The sequence below is a fragment of the Coloeus monedula genome (genome assembly GCF_965178545.1).
Source record: "Coloeus monedula genome assembly, chromosome: Z".
In the NCBI taxonomy this organism is placed as follows: Eukaryota; Metazoa; Chordata; class Aves; order Passeriformes; family Corvidae; genus Coloeus; species Coloeus monedula.
The window spans coordinates 74,242,917-74,262,636 of record NC_138822.1 but is presented as its reverse complement, the minus strand read 5'-3'; the positions used below and the strand labels follow the sequence as shown (position 1 = coordinate 74,262,636).

The following is a 19,720-nucleotide window of genomic DNA, read 5'->3' as shown; positions in this document are numbered from 1 at the left end:
AAGCAGATCTAAACACAGGTTTTCTCTTACAGGGCGATATGTGCAGGAAGGAATGCTTCATGTGCCACTAGAACATGGGAAACCAAGGCCATTCTCACCCGGCCACAGGAAGGCACAACACGAAATTTCAAACTGCCATCAGCAGTGTATGTCCTGAACAAGTGCTGATGAAATGGTGACAGAGCAGGGGTCTTACCCACTGTCTGCATCCAACATGATCTTGGGGGTCTAGATGTGCCTCCACTGACATGGGATACACTTAGTCATCTCATGCTGTCCTTTTTGGCCCTGCATTTCTGCATTTCTGTGATTTTGAATCATTCCCAGCAGACCCAAGAGTAAACAGGTACACAGAAACAGACCTTAGATACCCTTCTTCATCAATACTGAGACACAGAGGCAGATCAGGGCTAGGCAGTTTTTAGATTTGACCTTGTTTAGCTTGGTAAAAAAGGTGATCAAAAAATGAGGTGATTAGTTCAGATACCAACATCTCTCACTTTAGGGGTCATGATTTCAGGAATATAAAATCCATTAGCATAAAAAGAACCATTTTTACATAAAAATTAAACTTTACAGTGGAAATTTGTAAAATGTGACCAGGCCCCATATCATGGTTTAGTAGAGTTTGGGTTTTTTGTTAGAGGGCTCCATCAGCCACAGAAATGATTCTCTTGCAAAGAGGTGCTTACAGCTTCCTCTATCCTAACAGAACCTATCAACTGGCTAGTTTGAATATTGGCAACTTTTTAAGCCACTTAAGAAGCTTGACACACCTCTGTGACCCACATTTAAGAACGAACAGAACCCGGGAAAGCTTCTCTTGTCTTCCAGCTTTTGGACAGGTAGCGGGGGGGGCCTGCAGGTGGCCCAGCAGGGCCGGGCCGGGCCGGGCCTTGCTCGGCCCAGCTGGGTCAGCCGTGGCACAGCCCTCTTCCATCCGTGGCTCCCCCCAGCCCTGCTCTGTGCAGGCAGCCCCTGGTTCGGCCGGGGCTCGTCTGAGACAGCTGCCCCACTGCCCGGCAAAGATCGTGTGACCAACAGCGATAAGCAAACTCCAGCTGCAAGGCCCGGGTGAGATTAACCCTTTTAGTGCTGCCTGTTTCCTCCAGAACAGATGAAGACTGCAGACATCAATCCTCTCCCGCGTCAATGCCATAAAGATGCCAAAGTCAGTGAAGAAGGAAGAGCTGAAACCCTGAGGGAGGAGAAAGAGGAGATGCTCCGAGCTCAGAAGTTGAAATTCTGTTGTAAAGCTATGGTGGTGATGGACTGTGATACATCAGAGTACCCACTGTAATTCCATGAAAGCATGGGGGGTTGAAGCATTCAAACTGTAATTGTGAGCAGAAGTACTTGTGCTGAAATAAGCAAATAACAGTAGCTATAATTTGATGAGGACCCTTTGCTCCCAGGGAAGGGGGAGGGCCTCTATTCCTAGAGATGAAGATGCTCCCAGAGATGGGTGAAGAGAACCTTTGTTTCTGAACAGCTCAACCTTAAAATGTTACCCCATTAGCTCAAGATTGGACCCTTGAAAACAGTTGTGGGGAAAGCTGTAAGTCGAGGGAAGGGACTTTCACATGTGAACAGAGAACCAACCCGGGCAGCTGTCTTGCTGTGACATTGAATCCATGAGAGAACTGTTTCTTGTGGAGATGTCTCCATAGCATGAGTAAGAGGGACTCCTCTCCCTAAGTGAACTGAACAAGGTTATTATAGAAGTGGTAAACAGACTGAACATCTCAAAGGTTGTCTTTTTACATTGTCAGTGTTCAGAGAAGGGAGAAAGGTGGGGGGAGGAGAAGTGTTCTGAAGGTTTAGTCTGATTTTTTTTCCCCCCTTTCTTTTAGGTCTGTTAATAAACTTCTTTATATTCTTTTAAGTTTTGTACCTGCTTTGCTTTCTCCTAATTCCTCTCTCACAGAAAGAAAATAAGTAAGTAATAGATGGATATTCTGGACCAAACCACTATACCCCATGATGACTATATTAATTCTCTGTAAGCAACTTAATCTTAGATAACCCAAGTTACCACTTATTTTGTGATAAGTATTTCATATGTATGATACTGATTTTAGATAATTGTGACAAACTAAGAAGCTTCGCTTCTTGAGCAGTGTTTCAGACAGCTGTTCACACACTCTACTTCTTATGACCAAAAAATAACCTACCTCACTCCAGTTGCCTACTATCCAGTAGGCATCACTGGACAAACTGCTGGATGTTATTACGTGGCTGTTTTCTGTGACATTCATTAAAACACCCTCAGTTGCTGCACTTTGGTTCTTCAGAGCATGCTTGGGAGCTGTGGATTGTGTGCTGGTAGTTATGGTGTCAGGCAGCTTTATTTCTTCTCTGCTGTCAGTCTGGTCTCTGGGTGCATGACCAAGCTCTGAGGGCATTTCTATAACCACTGCTTGTGGGGTAGTTACCTCTAGAGCAGGCACATCAACTTGCAGACTGACATAGTTTGCTGCTGTTGGAAGTGCCAGCCCTTGTGCTGCTCTGCTAACAGGATTGAGCACAGAAGGGTCTTGGTGATGAGATGCTGGTGGGGACTGAGAAGTCACACTCTCATTTTGAATGACAGGAGAGGCAGTGTCCAAGGTTGTGCTTCTGGTTCCAATTTCAGGACTGAGTTCTGTGCTGTAAAAGAGATCAACTGGTTTCTTGCTAACTCCAAGTGGCCCATCAGTGTTGTCAGATTCTTCAGTTAAGTAATCATAGCTGGAAGTTACTCCTGGACTACTGGTAAAAGAGGAAACAGGAGTGTCCTCACTTCTTTGCATCTCACTCTCTGCAGTAGAAACTGGCTCACTTTTAGAGGTGCTCTCAGCATGCCTTATAATTTCAGTATTTAAGCTGTTATGAAAAGGCCATGAAGTAGTATTTAGATATGAGCTATTTTCAGTAGAAACAATTGGGTAGTTGTAAACATCAGTTGATCCAGCAAAATTATTCTGTAATGTCCTGTTGGCTGCTCCCTCTTTTCCTGAGACATTACCCAAACCAGAGGACGTAGGCAAACAGGAAGTTACACTTTCATGCTTGGGTATTCTTGTTGTTGTATGGAACCTGGGGTTTGGTCTGGGTATTCTGCGAGGAAGACTCCTTTCAGGATCAGCAGTTGTTTTTCTGATTATGATCTTGCCTCTTCTGGGTGCCTGTGGGGGCATCAGAAATCTCCCAGCAGAAGGGCATTGCTGAAGACCACACAGGGCCTTAGAGTTTGGTCTCTTGGAACTATCACATGGCTCATCATTATTTTTGGCACAAGTGACATTACGAGTCCTTATTCCACCTCCACAGGTGACAGTGCACTGCAAATGAAACAGAATTAATGTATCTCCCCTCTTCATTCTGCTGCACAGAAGTATCAGATGGCACTTGTTCATAATAAAGAAGCATCATGACAAATAATCAATTACAAAGCTTTTCCTGAAGAACAAGCCCTTTATTCTAGTGATGTTCTGCTATCATGGAGTTTTTTCCAAATTCTTCAAAGTAAACGTCACCTTAGGGAAATAGTAGTGAAAAAAGACTACATGATAAAGACAAAATATCAAAGTAGTATGATAGGATTTTATTTCTTCATTGACTCACAAAGTCATCTAGCCAGTACCTTTTCCACCAGATTTATGAAAAACAGACTAAAAACCTGGAATCAAACCCTGAGCATTGACGGCTCAGTGCTGCTCACAGTGCCACAAACCTGCTGTGATGATCCATGCAGCTCACAGGCCCTTGCTGACTTTATGAAACCGATTTTTCATTCAGTCTTAGTACTACCAGAGCTACTAGCATGTCTTTCCTCAGCTAAAGATTACCGAAAGTAATTAGCCAACCTGGCTTCTATTTAAATGACAGCACTGCTGTGTATAAAGGGTGCTGGAAGGAGACCCAGCTTTTCTGTGATGTTTTTCACCCTCAGATCCACAGGCACAGCCATGCCTTCAGCAGCTGTCACTCCACTAAGGATTTTGTAAAATCACACTTCTGTGGTTTGAGATACTAAGGCTGGATGACTGGTGAGTAGGAATGGAGATGTTACAAAAAACCTACTGGAGGAATTCTTCCTAGGATGCAAGGGAGCCTAACCAGGTGCTCAACATGAAGTGATGAACACTCCTTTTGCCAGGACTTTAATGCCCCATGCATATCTAACTCATTTTAGAGCTAGTCTGGGTCATGGGGCAGTAGAAACACCAGTGACCTTGTGTTGCTGGGGCACTCTGTTGTTCACAGCTGTAAAATAACATCAGCTCCACAGCAACAGGAGCAGGGAAGCAAGCAGAGTAGCCTCACAGTAGGTAAGTTCATCAGCTCCTGACCATCCTGTCATTTGTGCAGGTGAAATAGCCCATCCTATGCTCTCTCCCTCCACTTCCTCCAGGTATAAAATGTATTTTTGTCAGTAAGTTGTAAATATAATCCAAGGGCACATGAGCACCAGCAGTGTGCCATTCCTATATAATTGCACTGCTAGTCATGTAAGTTCATTCTATTCTTTCACAGGTGTTTAAAACAGGGGGGGTGAATCAATTAAAAAAACAATCAACATTCTGTAATGATGGTGTGTGAGCAGCATAAACCAATCCAATACAGTCACAAGATTTTATTATTTCACTATGTGACTCTGTTCTCACGGCAGTGAGTCTAAGTGAAAAAAAAAAGACTTAGGAGAAAGATGAGAGAGGAGTTTTCAAAAAAGATAGGGATACAGTATTTTCAGCTGGAAGAACTGTCAATGATCACCTACTCCAACTGCCTGAGCACTTCACGGCTGACGAAAAGTCAAAGCATGCTTCTAAGGGCATTGTAGAAATGCCCTCTTACACACTGACAGCCTGAGGGCATCAAACACCTCTCCAGGAAGCCTGTTCGAGTGCTTGACCACCCTCCCAGTAGAGAAATGCTTCCCAATGTCCAGCCTGAACCTCTCCTGGTGCAGATTTGAACAATTCCCATAGGGTCCCAAAGCTATGGGGAAAAAGCCAGAGTCCTGAGTGCAAGAAATATGAATAAAAATAATGTAAAAACACTTCTTTGTTGACCGACAGACGTGACATAGAACCTCCCCCCAGTCTGGCCCACAGCAGCCTGGCTCTCACACAGACTCTTTAGCACTAAGCACACTACATTCTGCAGTCCCAAAAGCTCAGCAAGTTAACATGCAATACTTGCTAAAGTCTTTTGAAAGCAGGCCTGCTCTTTTTTCTTCTGCACAAAGGATGCGTGAACACACCAAACAAAAAAAAACCATTTAAAAAAAATTAAGAAGGCAAAACACCAGGTCATTTGTCCTCTCTGCTGGCTATAATAGGTTATTTTCACAAAAAGTTCAGTGTTTCAGCTGACATGAATTTACCTCAGTCCAGTTGCTCACTGTCCAGTCAGATGGGCACAAAATATCTCTGTTGCATGACAGATGGGTCTTTGGTTTAAGCAGGTGCTGGCATTCCATGACATCCAGTGCCTGCTCATCAGATCCCACTGTCTGGATGCAAAGTACAGTTCTCTTCTTCTGGCCTGTTGGGCCACATGTGGTTGAACATTTCTGCCATTCCCCTGCCCACCACCTGAAAACCAGCAGGGTGAGAAACATCAGAAAACAACCCACCATAAGCATATTAAGGAAAAGGTCAGAGACTGCAAGAAAAAGAGCCAGTAATTTAAAATCTGGGCCCAGATATATGTTCTTCACATTGAGTTCAGGTCACTCAAGCTCTCCCATCCATCCTGTGCTCTAGTACCAGCCAGTCAGTGAAAGAGAGAAGACAGAAGTAGGCAGGGTTTCCAGACAGAAGTAGACACTGAGCTTTATGTTTCAATTAAGTGTAAGAATCCACTGAGTAGGTAGTCCTTCAAATCCAAATTTGAGGAACTTCTAGCAAATCTACTTAAGCAAGTAATCTATTTACTCTATCTCACTGCTCTTCTCTTTACGGCTACCTCAGTGCAGAAGAGTTAACAAATGAGAATCAGTGGGGAGTCTGTAATGACAGCATGGAGGTGGAAAACATCCCTTTGCCCATGTCTATGCAGCCAGTACTGCACAAGTGCTCAAACTGGCTCTCCATGAGGGTTACCTCCACAAGGCCAGCTCCCATTAGGGGAAGCAGTGAGGCACAGAACCCCAAACCCAGATTACCCAGAGCTATGCTCTGTGTGAGCAGTGTGGGAACAGTGTGCTGCAGTGCTGTGCCTCTGGGCATGGTGTCCAGATCTGCACTAGGCTGGACTTTTCTGTTCTTCATTCCTTCACAAAGTAGAAATGAGCCCCTTATGTGTCTCTGCCATGATTAAAGTAATTCTTCCACAGTGTGAAATGCAATGTTCCACCAAATTAAGGATAACTGTTTCCTCCAGAGCAGTGTTTTCTAGTGCAAAACACCTTACCAACAAGAGCTGTTCTCTTTACATTTGGTTCACCTTAGCCTTTCCCCAGCATCATCCAACTACTTTTTCTCATGATTACCATGAGCAGATTGTGCACCTGCATATCTGCCCTCCATTATAAGAAAGAGGAGCAAAAATTTCTGGTTTTCTACAGTTTGAGAAGTATTGGCATCAACTGTGACACTTGCCTAAAAATTTATAGTTGAAAAAAAGGGGGAAAGAATCAAAGAAAAGCCTTTTTCCTTCAGTTAAGAGTGCCCTAAGTAAGAATACAACTTCAAGCTGCTGCATACAAAACCTGGCCCAGCTCTAAACTCTAAGCCACAAAAGCTCCTAGACTTTACTTGTTCATGAGTTTTCAAGGAGGTCACAACAAAGCCTTATAATGAAAACAAAGCAGGAATATATTTAGAAAACACCTTTCTAGAAAAAAAGGCAGAAAGAATTTATTTTGGCTTACATACAACACCATTCTATTGGGTTTTTTTTCCTTTTAAGGTCCATGAATTTAGAGACAAAATAATCCTAATCTGATCAATACCTCAAAGTTCAACATCCAGATTTATAAATTTTTACTCCTTTCTTTGTCTTTTTGACAATCCCTCTCCCATTCTCACTGTAGTTTCCATGTTCCTTAATTCATTTTTACTTCCATTGCAAACGAGCTGCTGCTGATATGGAGGGCATTGGTACCTATTCCTAACAATTAAAAAATAACCCACCAAACAACCAAGACTCAGAGCAATCAAGCTATGATACAGTTTATTTATGCAACCATCTGATCTTCTTTGTGGTACCTAATCCTATCTTCTTTTGTTTAGTTATCTATACAAACACTATTTCATTTTAAGTTACCCCAGAAGCCCTTTGTGGCACTGACTGCTTTGCTCTAGAATGCAGTCCATGCCATCACAACCCAATGGCAAGGTCTCTGAACCAATTAAACAAAAAAACCCATGCAAAATATTTTTCTTCTCCTCCTGGCCTTCCTTCAGATTGTTTCTTGTTCTTCCAGGCTTCTGCAAACAACAGAGGAAAACTAACAAGTAAGTACACCTCAGCAGAACAGAGGAATAATAAAAAAAAATTAATAAAAAAAAAAATTATCACAACCTGAATCAAGCCATTTTAGGATTGTTGTCATCTCTCACATCTTCTTTACAATTTTATCTCTTCTATAATCTTGTAAACTGCTGACATTTCGGCACAAATGGAACATAAATATGTGAATTGCTCTATTAATTTTAATGGGACCAGATTACATATTTCAAGGTACAGATATGCTAAATTGACACCTCTTCCCCTTCGGTATTTTCAAATGGCTCTGACTGAGGGTTTAGCAACTGGCAGGTTGAAATACCAAACTTCAAGCAATAAATTATCAGACCTTACTACAGAACCTACCTTGAGCAGCAGTAATGGTGTGTGATTAACTGTTGCACACAAAACAATTTTTAAAAGCTGTTGAAGTAGTCAAAAACTCAGGTGCTCCACAGTTAGAAAATCCCAGAACTAAGATTTTATCCTATTCCATCTTTATGATCAAAATAAAATTACAGTCAGCCAGTCTGTAGACTTCTTCCTCACTCAGTGCAGGTAACTTCAAAAAAACTTGCTCTAACTGGAAGTTTATTCCTATCAGTAACTGGAATTTTTGATGTTGTGTTTTCCTATTTTCATCCTAGGGTACATGCATATGCCCTAAACATCCAAGAGTCAGAAGCCTGACATGGAGTCACCTGTGCTCTTGTCTCTCCATGTTTTCTGCTAAGGACCTGAACTGTGGCATCTCGGCCAAAGGGTAACAAAGGCAAAGCAAGGATGGCAAAACAGCCAACATCCACTTCTCTGTTCTGGTACAGGATGCCCCAGAGCAGGTTCTGGACCACAGAGAAGAGAGCCGCACTTGAGTGACTGCTTTGCCAAACTCTGCTTATCTTGGAGCTTTTGCTGTCTCCTCACACTGCAGAGGCATGACCAAAACTGCAGGTGACTGCTGAGAACACATCCAGAATTGACACAGCAATCTGAGCTCTAAATATGCAACTTCTAAGCTGAAATGACCAAGCTGTTGGACCTCCCAGACAAGCTAAAGACTGTGGTGAGAGACTGGGACAAGCTGGTGGAAACTAAAGCCTGATGGTGAGTCGCCATCCAACACTTATTTCTACCTCCGGTTTCTGATTCTACTTCTGGCATTTACTGCTACAGCAACTGAGTGGTTCTTAACTATTACTGCATCATCTGATCCCTTCAAAGTGAAATGGCTGTCTTATCTCCACAGGCAGGCAGGCATGCCACTGAAAGATTGTGGTAGCAAACAAACAAACAAACAAACACAGAAGCAAAATGCATGATTTGGGTAATTAATTTGCATGAGCACTAATTTTCCTCAGACTGTCAAAACAGAGAGCAGCCTGTCTGGTGAAAACATAACCTCTGGTAGTTTTCAGCTTAAGGTATGAGTACTCAGCTCTTCTGCAAGAAGTCTGGGACAGAGACAGGAAGAAAATCTCATTCGTTCAGCTGGCATTCAGCTACCTTAAATGAGACTTATCTTTTTGCTCCCGCACTGTTTCTAAAGCTTGTAACAAATTAGGCAGACCCCAACAGCGTGTCCGTGACATGATCTATACAGAGATGATGTGTGGTGAATGATGTGTGAATACTGTTGAAAAAGCAGCAGCATGGGATTTTGGAACTGTAATTTGCTAGTCATGCCTATGGGGTTTAATGTTCCTTCCCTCCCACCATGCCATGTCACACCTACAGTGAGACGGTTGGCTTTCATTACGTATTTGTATAGAATCAGGCAAAGCAAATATCAACAGGGCACTGATTCTCACTCTGTGCATTATAATAGAAACCAGATTTCCTATTCTTATTATGCTGTTGGAAGTCTGGAAGCAGGACAACACAATAACAGCAGATAAAAAGCAGGAGATTATAAGTAGTTGTAAAATAATCTGCTTATGGTTACTGTTCAAGTGGGTAGTCGAGTTAAAAAGGCTCTGGACAATTTTCTTTGCAGGGGAAAGCAAAACTTTATTCACAATGCTGTGAGTAGTTAAAATCTCACTCTTTTTCAAGTGGTATCTATTGATTTTAACATTGACACCTATGGGACTAAATACCTGCCTACCAAAGAAATATGTAACTAGAAACTATACTCCACAGAATAATGTGGAAAAAAGCATGCATTTATGCTACAGTCTCAATGCACTGCAGCTAAGCAATATCACTCAAGTTGTACATGAGTGGTTGCAGGACATTGTAACTCTCAGCTGTCCAGCCACTTTTATTTTGTTCTGAATCAAAACATGGCACATGTGTATTGTGATATTTTTAATATTTTTTTCATTTTCCTCTGAATTGTTTTAGGAGAAAGTATAATAGTAAGTGTAATAATAAGCATAAAACAAATACAAAGCAATCAGCTAACAAACAAGAATGTTAAGGCTTAGACTGTAATTTAAACCATTTACAACTGACTTCCTGAAATGGATTAATGAGATAAGACCTGGTTTGTGAGAGCCGCAAACATTTTATTCTTTGTCTGTAGCTTCTGTTTGATAAATTATCTATTTCTTATTTAGTGGTGCAGTGGCATGTTTAATGGTAGCACGTTTTCCATCACTGGGATTTAGTAGGGAACAACCATCTTTTTTTTCGGATAGAATGTTACTACAAAGCACCTGGTTCACTGCTGAGAAGTGCAAGGTCATCCAATGATTTGAGTTCTGTGGCTGCAGCACTAAACAAAGGTCTCCTGCAGTGTTGTTTAACAGCACTGCCCTCACCTCTAGCACAGAATTTAGCCATCTCTCTACGGAACACTTTGTCCTCAGCAGCTTCACGTGGACTCTCAGTTATTCCATAAAATGCTATATGGTTCAGTCATGTCTGCCTCCAGTTTTCAGACTTTCTTTAGAACTAGAAAACTACACTAACGTGTCTTGGGTTCCAAATGAAGATTATTAACCACCTGTCTGGATTAGACGTGCCACACATGCCACGGAAAGCGAACATCAACTCAATCCCATGCTGGGACTACAGCCTGGAACAGAGAGCAGATTTACAAAAGGATGGGTTTGGGAAGAGTGACTAACAATTCATTCTTTGCTGCCATCTCTTCCAACACAGGAACTCAGGGCCACCAACAGAAGTTAGTGAGATCCAGGTTCAAAATAGTTAAAATGTGGTGGCGCTTCACTGAGGCACTAGAGCTGTGGAACTTCCTGCAGAGTTTGTAGTAATGGAAGTTTTACAAGGTTGCAGAGGAAGGCTGCATGAGTGAGGTTCATTGGAGGTTACTGATTAGACAAGCCATAAAATGGAAATGCCTTGAATTAAAACCAGCTGGAAGCTGGAAGAGCATCAGAAAGAAATCTGATTTATGTTTGCCTTGCCCTTATTCCTCCTTAGGCATGTAGACCCTGCTGAGAGCCAGAATAGGGATGGAGACCTTTGGTCAAGCTACTACAGTCGCTTTTATGTTACTAAGAGAAAAATACACAACGTGACTCTAGAATTAAATACATATGGTTTTCCTTCACCGCACTTTGTCATGACTTTGGTGTCCTCAGAAGCATGACTTGTGATTGCCCCTGCAGCACAGAATGAGCTCAAGAAGCATCACTCAGGCTGTCAGCACAAGAGAGCTTTTCTGCCTGGTCTGCAGAAGAGTTTCGTTCATGTATGACATTCTGCAATCTGCTCAACAAGGGGAAAATTGCCCTCCCTCGCTTACAGAGCAGGTCTGAATAATGTTGTCACTTAGAACAAATGGCATAAATTGAGTTAATTTGGAATTTTTGAATTGATAGTACAGTTTATATGTGCCATAAAAAACACCTCAATGTGTATGGGTAGCCTCAGCTCTTAACAAGTCAAGTAATTAAAAAGTTGGGTCTACTGTCAATTGATTTCCTGACAATCTACAAAGAATTATGAAACTGTGGTAGTCTATGATGCAAGCACAAAGATGTAACTCCCAAAGGAGCCATCATCTACTGTTGTGAAGATACTTGGAAACAACCAATAAAACCAACAACCATGCAGAACTTTTCACATCAAAGTTTCACTAAATTCACCGCTGGCAAATGCAACACAATGAACTCCACAGACTCATTGCTTTGATTTGATCCTGATGGAACTAGAATTACTAGGGAAAGACTGGTGAACCTTTGTGAACAGCACAACAAACAACTTTCAAAGACAGTAGAAGACAAAACCAAGATGTTCTAGTACCTAAAGCATGAAAAAAAAACCAGTATTGATCTCTTCCAGCAAATCTGTGCCTGTTGTACAAGCCCACAGTTCTGCAGGAACTTGGAATGTTTGCTGTGATTAGTTTTCCTTACCCTACTCCCTGAAATGGTAGCACAGAAAAAACAGAGATGAATATAAATTAAGAGAATGTTATGAGAAAGGAAAAAATTATTCCCATGTGATCACAGAATGAAGAAAGCTGCACTTCACTCAAAAATAAGAAGGAACATAATTAAAAAAAGCCAAATACTGCGTTATAAAGAAAGTATAAAAATTAGTTTTAGAAGCAGGCATTTTCACTCATCACCTCTCATAAAAAGGACAAAGGCATATCAAAAAATACTGAGAAACAACATCAAAAGGCTCTGCTAGTTTGTTTTTGGAACACACAGTGATGCATTATCACTTGAGCTAAGACAAGAATACAATTTTTAAGTAAGAACTTATATGGTCTTTAGGCACACCTGAACCCAACCTGAACAAAAACAGTATCTACATACATGAGAAAACAATCTCTGCCACTTCCAGCACAGACTGCTCAGTAACTTGCCTTAGAAACCTCTGAGGGTGGCTCACTTCTAATTTGTTTAGAGGGGGTTTCTTGCACCTTGCTCTGTAGCGCGTGGCAGCCCTCACCATGGTAGGCTGTGGATGCCACACCAATGTGGCATGAGAAACACCTTCCTTTGAGTAAGGCTGCTAGTGAACACCCCCAGAGCCCCCCCAGAACCCATTACCTGGGTGGGCAGTCCTGCTCGTAGCACTTCTTCTGCCGCCCGTTCGGCTGTGTTGCTGGGTCACAGAAGGAGTTTTTGATCGCTCCACTTCCCTTCCACACGCAGTGGGCGATCTGCCGCTGCACTCCTTCCAGAGAAAGACACACAAAAAAAAAGGAAGAGTAATCCCTGCAGGCTGGGGATGAACTGCAGAAATCCTCAGGAATGAGCATCCTTCAGTCAAGCTGAAAAGGTTAAGCAGAGCTTTTTTGGATCAGATCAGAGTTCAAGCGACATATTAGAAAGCACTTTTCTTAATGGAATTGTTAGCCTCATAAAGGGCTCTTGCAGGCCCTGAAGTAGGTTTAAATAGCTATGAAAGGTTCTTGAGTCACTCACAGACAAGAGGAAACACAGCAGCATCAGGCTATTCATAGCAATCCTGGTTTTGCTGACCTTTTCTTTTTTCTTTCAGAAGGCTGTTTAAGAAGAACACAAACCAGAGTCACAGAATAACCTTGTGACTCTTAATGTGAACTCAAATTTAAGAATTTTTGGTACACATTTTGACTGAAATAGATGGTGAAAAAAGTCTTCTATTTTCAAAGTAAGTAATACACAACACTTAGCACAAGAGGCAAAGCACCGTGATGAAGAGACACACAGAAACAATCCATACAAACAATGTGGGTTATTTCCCAACATTTCCATTTATACAAAACCCCCCTCATTTAACAGAAAGAAACATGAACCAAAATACTACATTACCCTAGTGTGAATCTAAAGAAAGTCAGTTTCAAGGGGCCTGCTTCCCATATAGTTCTGCAAAAATTTGAGAGAGATCTCTTGCTGCAACCCAATGAAAAAAAAAAGTATTGCAATATTACAGTTATAAGGGTTGTAGTGAGACTGATACAGAGGCATTAAAATAGTTCAAACAAATCTTAAGGACTAGAAAGACTGAAAAAAAATTCACTAACTCTCATTAAATTAACTGTGCTATTAATTCGCAACAATTAATACACACACGGTAGATTACTGCATCTCTCTAGAACTTTTATCCTTCTAGGATGCACAGGGTCTAACAACACTGTTATCACGGTATCAATGATAAGTATTAGGCTATTTTGCAGTATATTTAGGAAACAAGCTTTTCCTTTCCTCAGACCTCCTAATAACTAGTGTGGGAAACTATGTGGAAGATAAGAACAGAAATCCATAGAAAATAATTGGGAAATAGGAATATATTCCTCTGAGACATATAGACTCAGAGAATCATAGAAATGTTAAGGTTGGAAAAGACCTGTAAGATCAGCAAATCCAGTCATTAACCCTGCACTGCCTCAACAACACAGAAGGGAGTTTTCCACGCATATTTGGGTCATTTCACAGAAACCAACGGAAATCTATATCCCTTTCTTTACCCCCTTAGAACATCAGGTATGTGAGGAAATGCTTTTGCTTTTTGATTACTTTCAGACTTCTGACTGAGACATACGAAACAATTACTGACTACAGCACAAGATTTGATGACTGACTGCTCCAGTCAGACATGAAGGCTGATCTTCTAGAACAGCAATTAGTGTCACCTGTAAGGAAAGATTAAGGGACTGAGGCATTCAAGCTCCAGGGTACATGGTGTGGAAGCAGCCGCAAGACTGCGGTAAGTCTGGACATGGTGATGTCTTATTCGTAGGTGACTTCAAACAGGAGAAAGCTTTTTGCCTCAGCTCCCAGGGAGCAGTGCTCTCTTTTATGCTCTGGTATAAATGTAACTGCAATATTTAGCAACCTTTCTGCTAGCTGTAAACAAAGTAGTTCACAGAAATGTTTCTGTCTCTTTCAAAATCATGATATGTTGCTGTTCCAAATACAAAAAACAAGAAATCTTTTGCTTTGATAAATTTTTAGTGTCATTTCAGCTGCCACAATTCACTTTAAAACCACTATAAACATTTGCAGAAGTTTTGCTTTGAAGCTGTACATTCTCATAAAACGATCAGCTGACATCAATGAATTAATTTATTCTAACAAACAACTTTTATTATGAAAGTTATGTGAACTCCCACTGTAGCTTCAAAATCTCTAGCAGTTCAGCTCCAAAGTTGGAAGGAATCCTATATGCATACACCAACACACACAAATAAATGTAGGTTTATATGTTATGACATAATGAAACAGTTGGTTTTATCAGCCTGAGCAAGCTGAACTAGAAAACACTGCTAAAGCAGAAAACTTGTCACCCCATGCTGACCCTGCCCTAGCAAGTATTTACACAGTTATATGTAACTTAAGTGGGTCATTTCCTATTTAAGTCCTATTAAGATTAATAATTCTAAATACTCTGAAACCTTAGAAATATTTGAAACCTAAACATTATTTCTAAAGGACTTTGAGAGGTAGCTGTTTTCCTCCACCATTTTTATTCTCTCTGACCTCAATGCTAATTAGTTCAACTGATGTGTACCATCTGTGAAAAAAAACCCTATAAGTATTTCTGGGAAAGACAGGAGAAACCAAGAAAGATAATTGCCAGATCAAAGAATAATCTTCATTTCACTAAATCTGCTCAGAGATTCCTTCTACTTCTCTGTGACACTTCACCCCTAATGCAGAGCTCTTTAGACGCGAGGCTGACCCACGCAGATCCTGATTTCTCACTTGGTTTGCGAAGAAAAGTGCCAGCTCAAAGTCATCTGGGTGTGGAAGGCTTTTGAAAGAGAGATTAGAAATCTTTTGGCTGCAGAGCCCTTAGTTTGGGCTGAAAACAACAGAAATTAAGGACCATAAGCAAGTGTATAAAAGGTGTATGAGAAAGATACATACTTGATTTTAGAGCTCATTTGAACATGTAGTTGTCTGAGTTCTGAACTTAGATACTCTGAAAGGAGTTCACTTTATATTTATATTTATATTTATATTTATATTTATATTTATATTTATATTTATATTTATATTTATATTTATATTTATATTATATTTACATTATTTTATATTATATTCTGTACACTCACAAGTTATGGGTAGAATACAAGTGCCAATCTTTACATTCTCAGCGTTATAAAACTCAGACCCACAAGAGTGAATGGAAACGGAGTGACCTTTGTTTTCTAGAATCAACACTGCTTTTCTAGGAACAATTGGAGATAACTTTGCAAAGCCTTTATAAAAGTTATGAAGCATTAAGAGGGCACATAACAGTTAACCCCCAAACAAATTTTAGAGTTAAATCCTTGTGCAGAACTTTGAAAAACTGCCAATTACTGATGCTGTCTATGGAGAAACAAATTTTTTATATTGGCTAATATTCTCCCTTAGTTGCCGCTGTGCTGTGCTACACTTTTTCTTAAATTTAATGCCACTCAAAGTTGGTTCTGAGAAACAAGATTAAAGCCTTTAGACAAGTAGGAAGGATTTATACTTGTAATTCCAACATTACCCATTCTGTGATTATTTAAAGAAGGAATAATAGGTAGTTGGTCTAGAAAAAAACCTCAGTGACACATTTAAATTAATACGGATTTAAAAAAGCTTACAGGCTCTATTTTCTGTCTTGAGAGCAGGCTCTGGGGGCACAGCTCTTGTCTAGAGGGTGCAGCAGTGTGCAGGACACTGGTGTGCACACATTCTGTGCTGCAAGCAATTCTTTTCTGCATAGAGCATATGGCAAGAAGAGATTCAACCTGTCGTGCACTGAGGGCAGAGAAAGGCTTGTGGTTTTTTACTACAAATTATCCCCTCTGGTGCTTGTTTGCCATGAACTGGATTGCAATGTAATTACCTACCTATTTTCGACACTGCAAATAAATATCAGGTATTGCAATGTGTTCTCCTTTTCCCTGCATGCAGTATTAGGTATGTTTGCCAGAGAAAACATGGATTTTTTGGAGTATTTCGTCCCTGTTAAATGCCAGAGCCATCTTTGACACCACCATAGATGGGAACACTTGAAGGAAATTAAGGAAGCCATGAGAAAATTTGGATCTTCTGTTTCTCCACTGCAGTGGAGCTGGAGACGGATATGTGTCAGGGCACGGCATGGTGCTACCTTGAGGCCAAGAATCTTGGGGAAAGTATGTCAAGGGAGCTGCCCTGGGATCATTCTGGGAAGAGACAGCTTCAGTCTGCAAAGATTTTATTCATCACTGGAACGTTTTCCAGGTATACTTCCCACAGATAATGAGCTGTACCACACAGCTAAAACAATATTTTTTCTCTTACAACTGATGAAGGTTTCCTGCATCAGCCCATTGCCCTGCCTGTAGCCCAGTTTGTCATTCCTTAATGCAGCTTTTCCTTCTTGGCTCAAGAAAGCACTTGTTTGCATTGTCCTGATCTGTGTGGCTACAAAAGGCCGAAGTGCCCTTGGATTTACTGTTGTGTTTTTGACCAGTGGTGATGAAAGGACCTATGCTGGATCTTTGGCAGGTCCAGGTTTGCCAAGGGAACAGAAGTCTAGGTGAGGATCAGTTCTTTGCACTGGCTGCAGCTGTCAAAGTTAGTTAACAGTTCACCTTTCTTGGTCCTCCTTTTTATCCTAAAGTTATTGGTTTATTGTTTACCAAATGATAATTGCAATAATACTTGAAAGCTATTTACTACTAACCTTAGGTTAAATAAATACAGCTTTTCTTACTGATCTATCTGTAGGCTTGCCTTCAATAAGATTTGTTGTGCAGCACACTCATAGCAGAATATGACCTTCAGTCTCCTTCAGTAGACTTCTATAAACTTTTCAGAACACTTCAAACGCCAGTGATTTGGTACAATGAGCATGTTACTGCCAACAGCAATAAGTTCTGAATCCAAACAGAGTGAACATTCACATAAAATCAATTGCATCCTTCACAGCCAGAAGGAAGTTCTGTGGAAGCCACTTGGACATCATGGAGAATTACTTCACTGAAAGGGTTGTCAAGCATTGGAACAGGGTGCCCAGGAAGTGGTGGAGCCACCATCCCTGGGAGTGTTCAGGAAACAACTGGATGTGGACAAGGTGGTGTTTGGGCAAAGCTTGGACTCCATGATCTTGCAGGTATTTTCCAGCCTTTATGGTGCTTTGAACAGCAATGCTGGTCCACATCCCAATGGCCCAGAGCACAACCAAACTGAATGTGTACCTGCAGAGAACTGCAGGTGTACTGTAGTATTGGGTTCCCCTGCTCCAAGTGATGCACTGAAGCTCTGTGTCAGGATTTCTCTTTTTTAATGGGCAAGGAGTAAGAGACAATACCCTGACTGTATCACATTTACATCCTTCTTTAGACCTGCCCAGTTACTTTTCTAAACATATGTATCTCAGAGGAAAGAGGGCTACGGGTTTATTAATTTCTTGTCTTCTGTCCATGAAGAACAGAAATTCAGCAGAGAACTGGTGAGGTTTCTGTGCCCTTCATGAACTGGGATGCACCTCCTGGTTCCCCTTCAAACTGATGTCACCAAGTCCATCTTGTCTGAAACACATGATTTCTATTTATACAAAGGCAATAAGCTAAAAAAACATTTATTAGGAGCACAAATGCAGCAAACAGAGGAAGTCAGTTAGTAAATAAAATGTGAAAAAACCTCACATACCACAGTTCTCTGTTTAAGTAACCCCTGTGGCAGTTAGAAATCAAAGCCACGTCACACAGTTTGTTAGCCAGAAGAGAGTACACAGGGCTACAATTTACCTAGTGAGAAACAGTTCTGGGAATACTGCAGCTGATGTAAAAAGAACCTCAAAACAGCATAATAAACAGTCTACCAACACATTCTGCTTCTCTCCCTTTATTTTATGATAACAATTTTTACATTAAACACAACTCACAACTAGGTAGGTATCAGAACTAAAACTTACAGCACACAATTAAGAAAAACACTAGTTTTGTGCACCTATTGAAAGAAAATGGTGGGTGTTCTTCTGCTAACCAGAAGGCACACAGTGTTTTGTGCTGAGAGACTCTTCTCAAAAAAAATCCAGAAAAAGAAATCACATCATCTATCTACTGAAGCATACATATATATGAATGAACACACCTCTCTATAATATGTTGATTTTATGTATATAAAAATATTTTTCAAATAAGATGCGAATGTTATTGGGATGGGATATTTTACACGACACTTCTAAAAGTTCTTTTAATCTTCTAAACTTTAGGTCATACAATGCCCTTTGTCCAAACCACTGAAGATGTATTATTTTAGTGTCTTCCTTGACAGGAGAGGTTTAAAAGCTGTTACTCCTGCAATCACCATTACTTCTAGAATCACAAGTGGATTTGTTACAACACTTGTTTTTCCTTTTTCTTTCCTTCTGCAAAGCAGTTAAAAATGCAGTAATTATCAAAACCCACTAACAAAACTCTAGCATTAGAAAAGGCCTTTCTCGTATTACTGGTCTGGTTGTAACAGTGATCTTCTACTCTTCCGTACAGTTTTCATATGGATGGTCAAAGAAAAAGGTTATGGTCATATCTCCAGAACTCTTTTACTGTCCTGTGAAACTCAAGAGCTAATTCAGACAGAAGGCTACAGTTCCTTTCCCCCAAGTTCAGAATTGCCTTCATATACAACCTTTTCTTCACAGTTTCAAAATTATTCCCACAATAGATGGATAAAAAAAAAAATTACTATTGTAAAGAAACCTTCAGACTCTTTATTCTTATTGTTGGTTTACGACAAATATTAACTTTATCTCATTGATGTTCGCTACTTCAGAGGAAGTTCTCCAGCTGGCATTTTGTGTGAGTTACCAGAAGCAAGCTTCTAGACCTGTTGTTAAAGCCTACTTCATTGTCATCATTCTGCTTGTCTGTTTTAATGTGTGGCACAGAACTACAATATAACTGCAGTGGTAGCCAAGCCATTGCCAAACTGGTAAAGACATGGAAGTTCTCAAGACAAATTTAAATAAAATAATTATTGAGCAATGCACAAAAAGAGTTGTTACTTGTCAAGGCAAGACAGAAATGAAGGATATTTTTTGTAGTTAATATATTGAAAAGACTTAATAGGGAACCAATAGTAGGTCATAAATTTGTATCCTGGAAAGTAAGGCTATGATGAACAGTATTGACAATAAATTATGAAGGAAAGAACACCGTACCTTCTTATTTTGGTTCACAGAAGCTGAGAATTTGAGGGCAGATGTTTTAGAAACCTATTTGACTTAAACGATTTTAAACCATTTTATTTTGAAATTAAAATACATTATTCACAGAATCACAGAATGGCTGGAGTTGGAAGGGACCTCTGGAGATCATCTAGTCCAACCCCCCTGCTAAAGCAAGGTCATCTGGTGCAAGCTGCACAGGATCATAACCAGGCAGATTTTGAATGTCTGCAGAGAA

General features: G+C 40.5%; 1 protein-coding gene across 1 annotated transcript in view; it reads right to left on the bottom strand.

The window, feature by feature from the left end:
• Positions 1 to 19,720, bottom strand: part of ADAMTS12 (ADAM metallopeptidase with thrombospondin type 1 motif 12) — a gene marked incomplete at both ends in the record, with an annotated part of 152,970 nt that overhangs the window by 11,382 nt on the left and 121,868 nt on the right. The window contains 3 exons of the mRNA XM_082302088.1: positions 2,175 to 3,323; positions 5,372 to 5,582; positions 12,411 to 12,537. Coding sequence (XP_082158214.1) covers positions 2,175 to 3,323; positions 5,372 to 5,582; positions 12,411 to 12,537 — 1,487 coding nt within the window. The remainder of the gene's footprint in view (positions 1 to 2,174; positions 3,324 to 5,371; positions 5,583 to 12,410; positions 12,538 to 19,720) is intronic.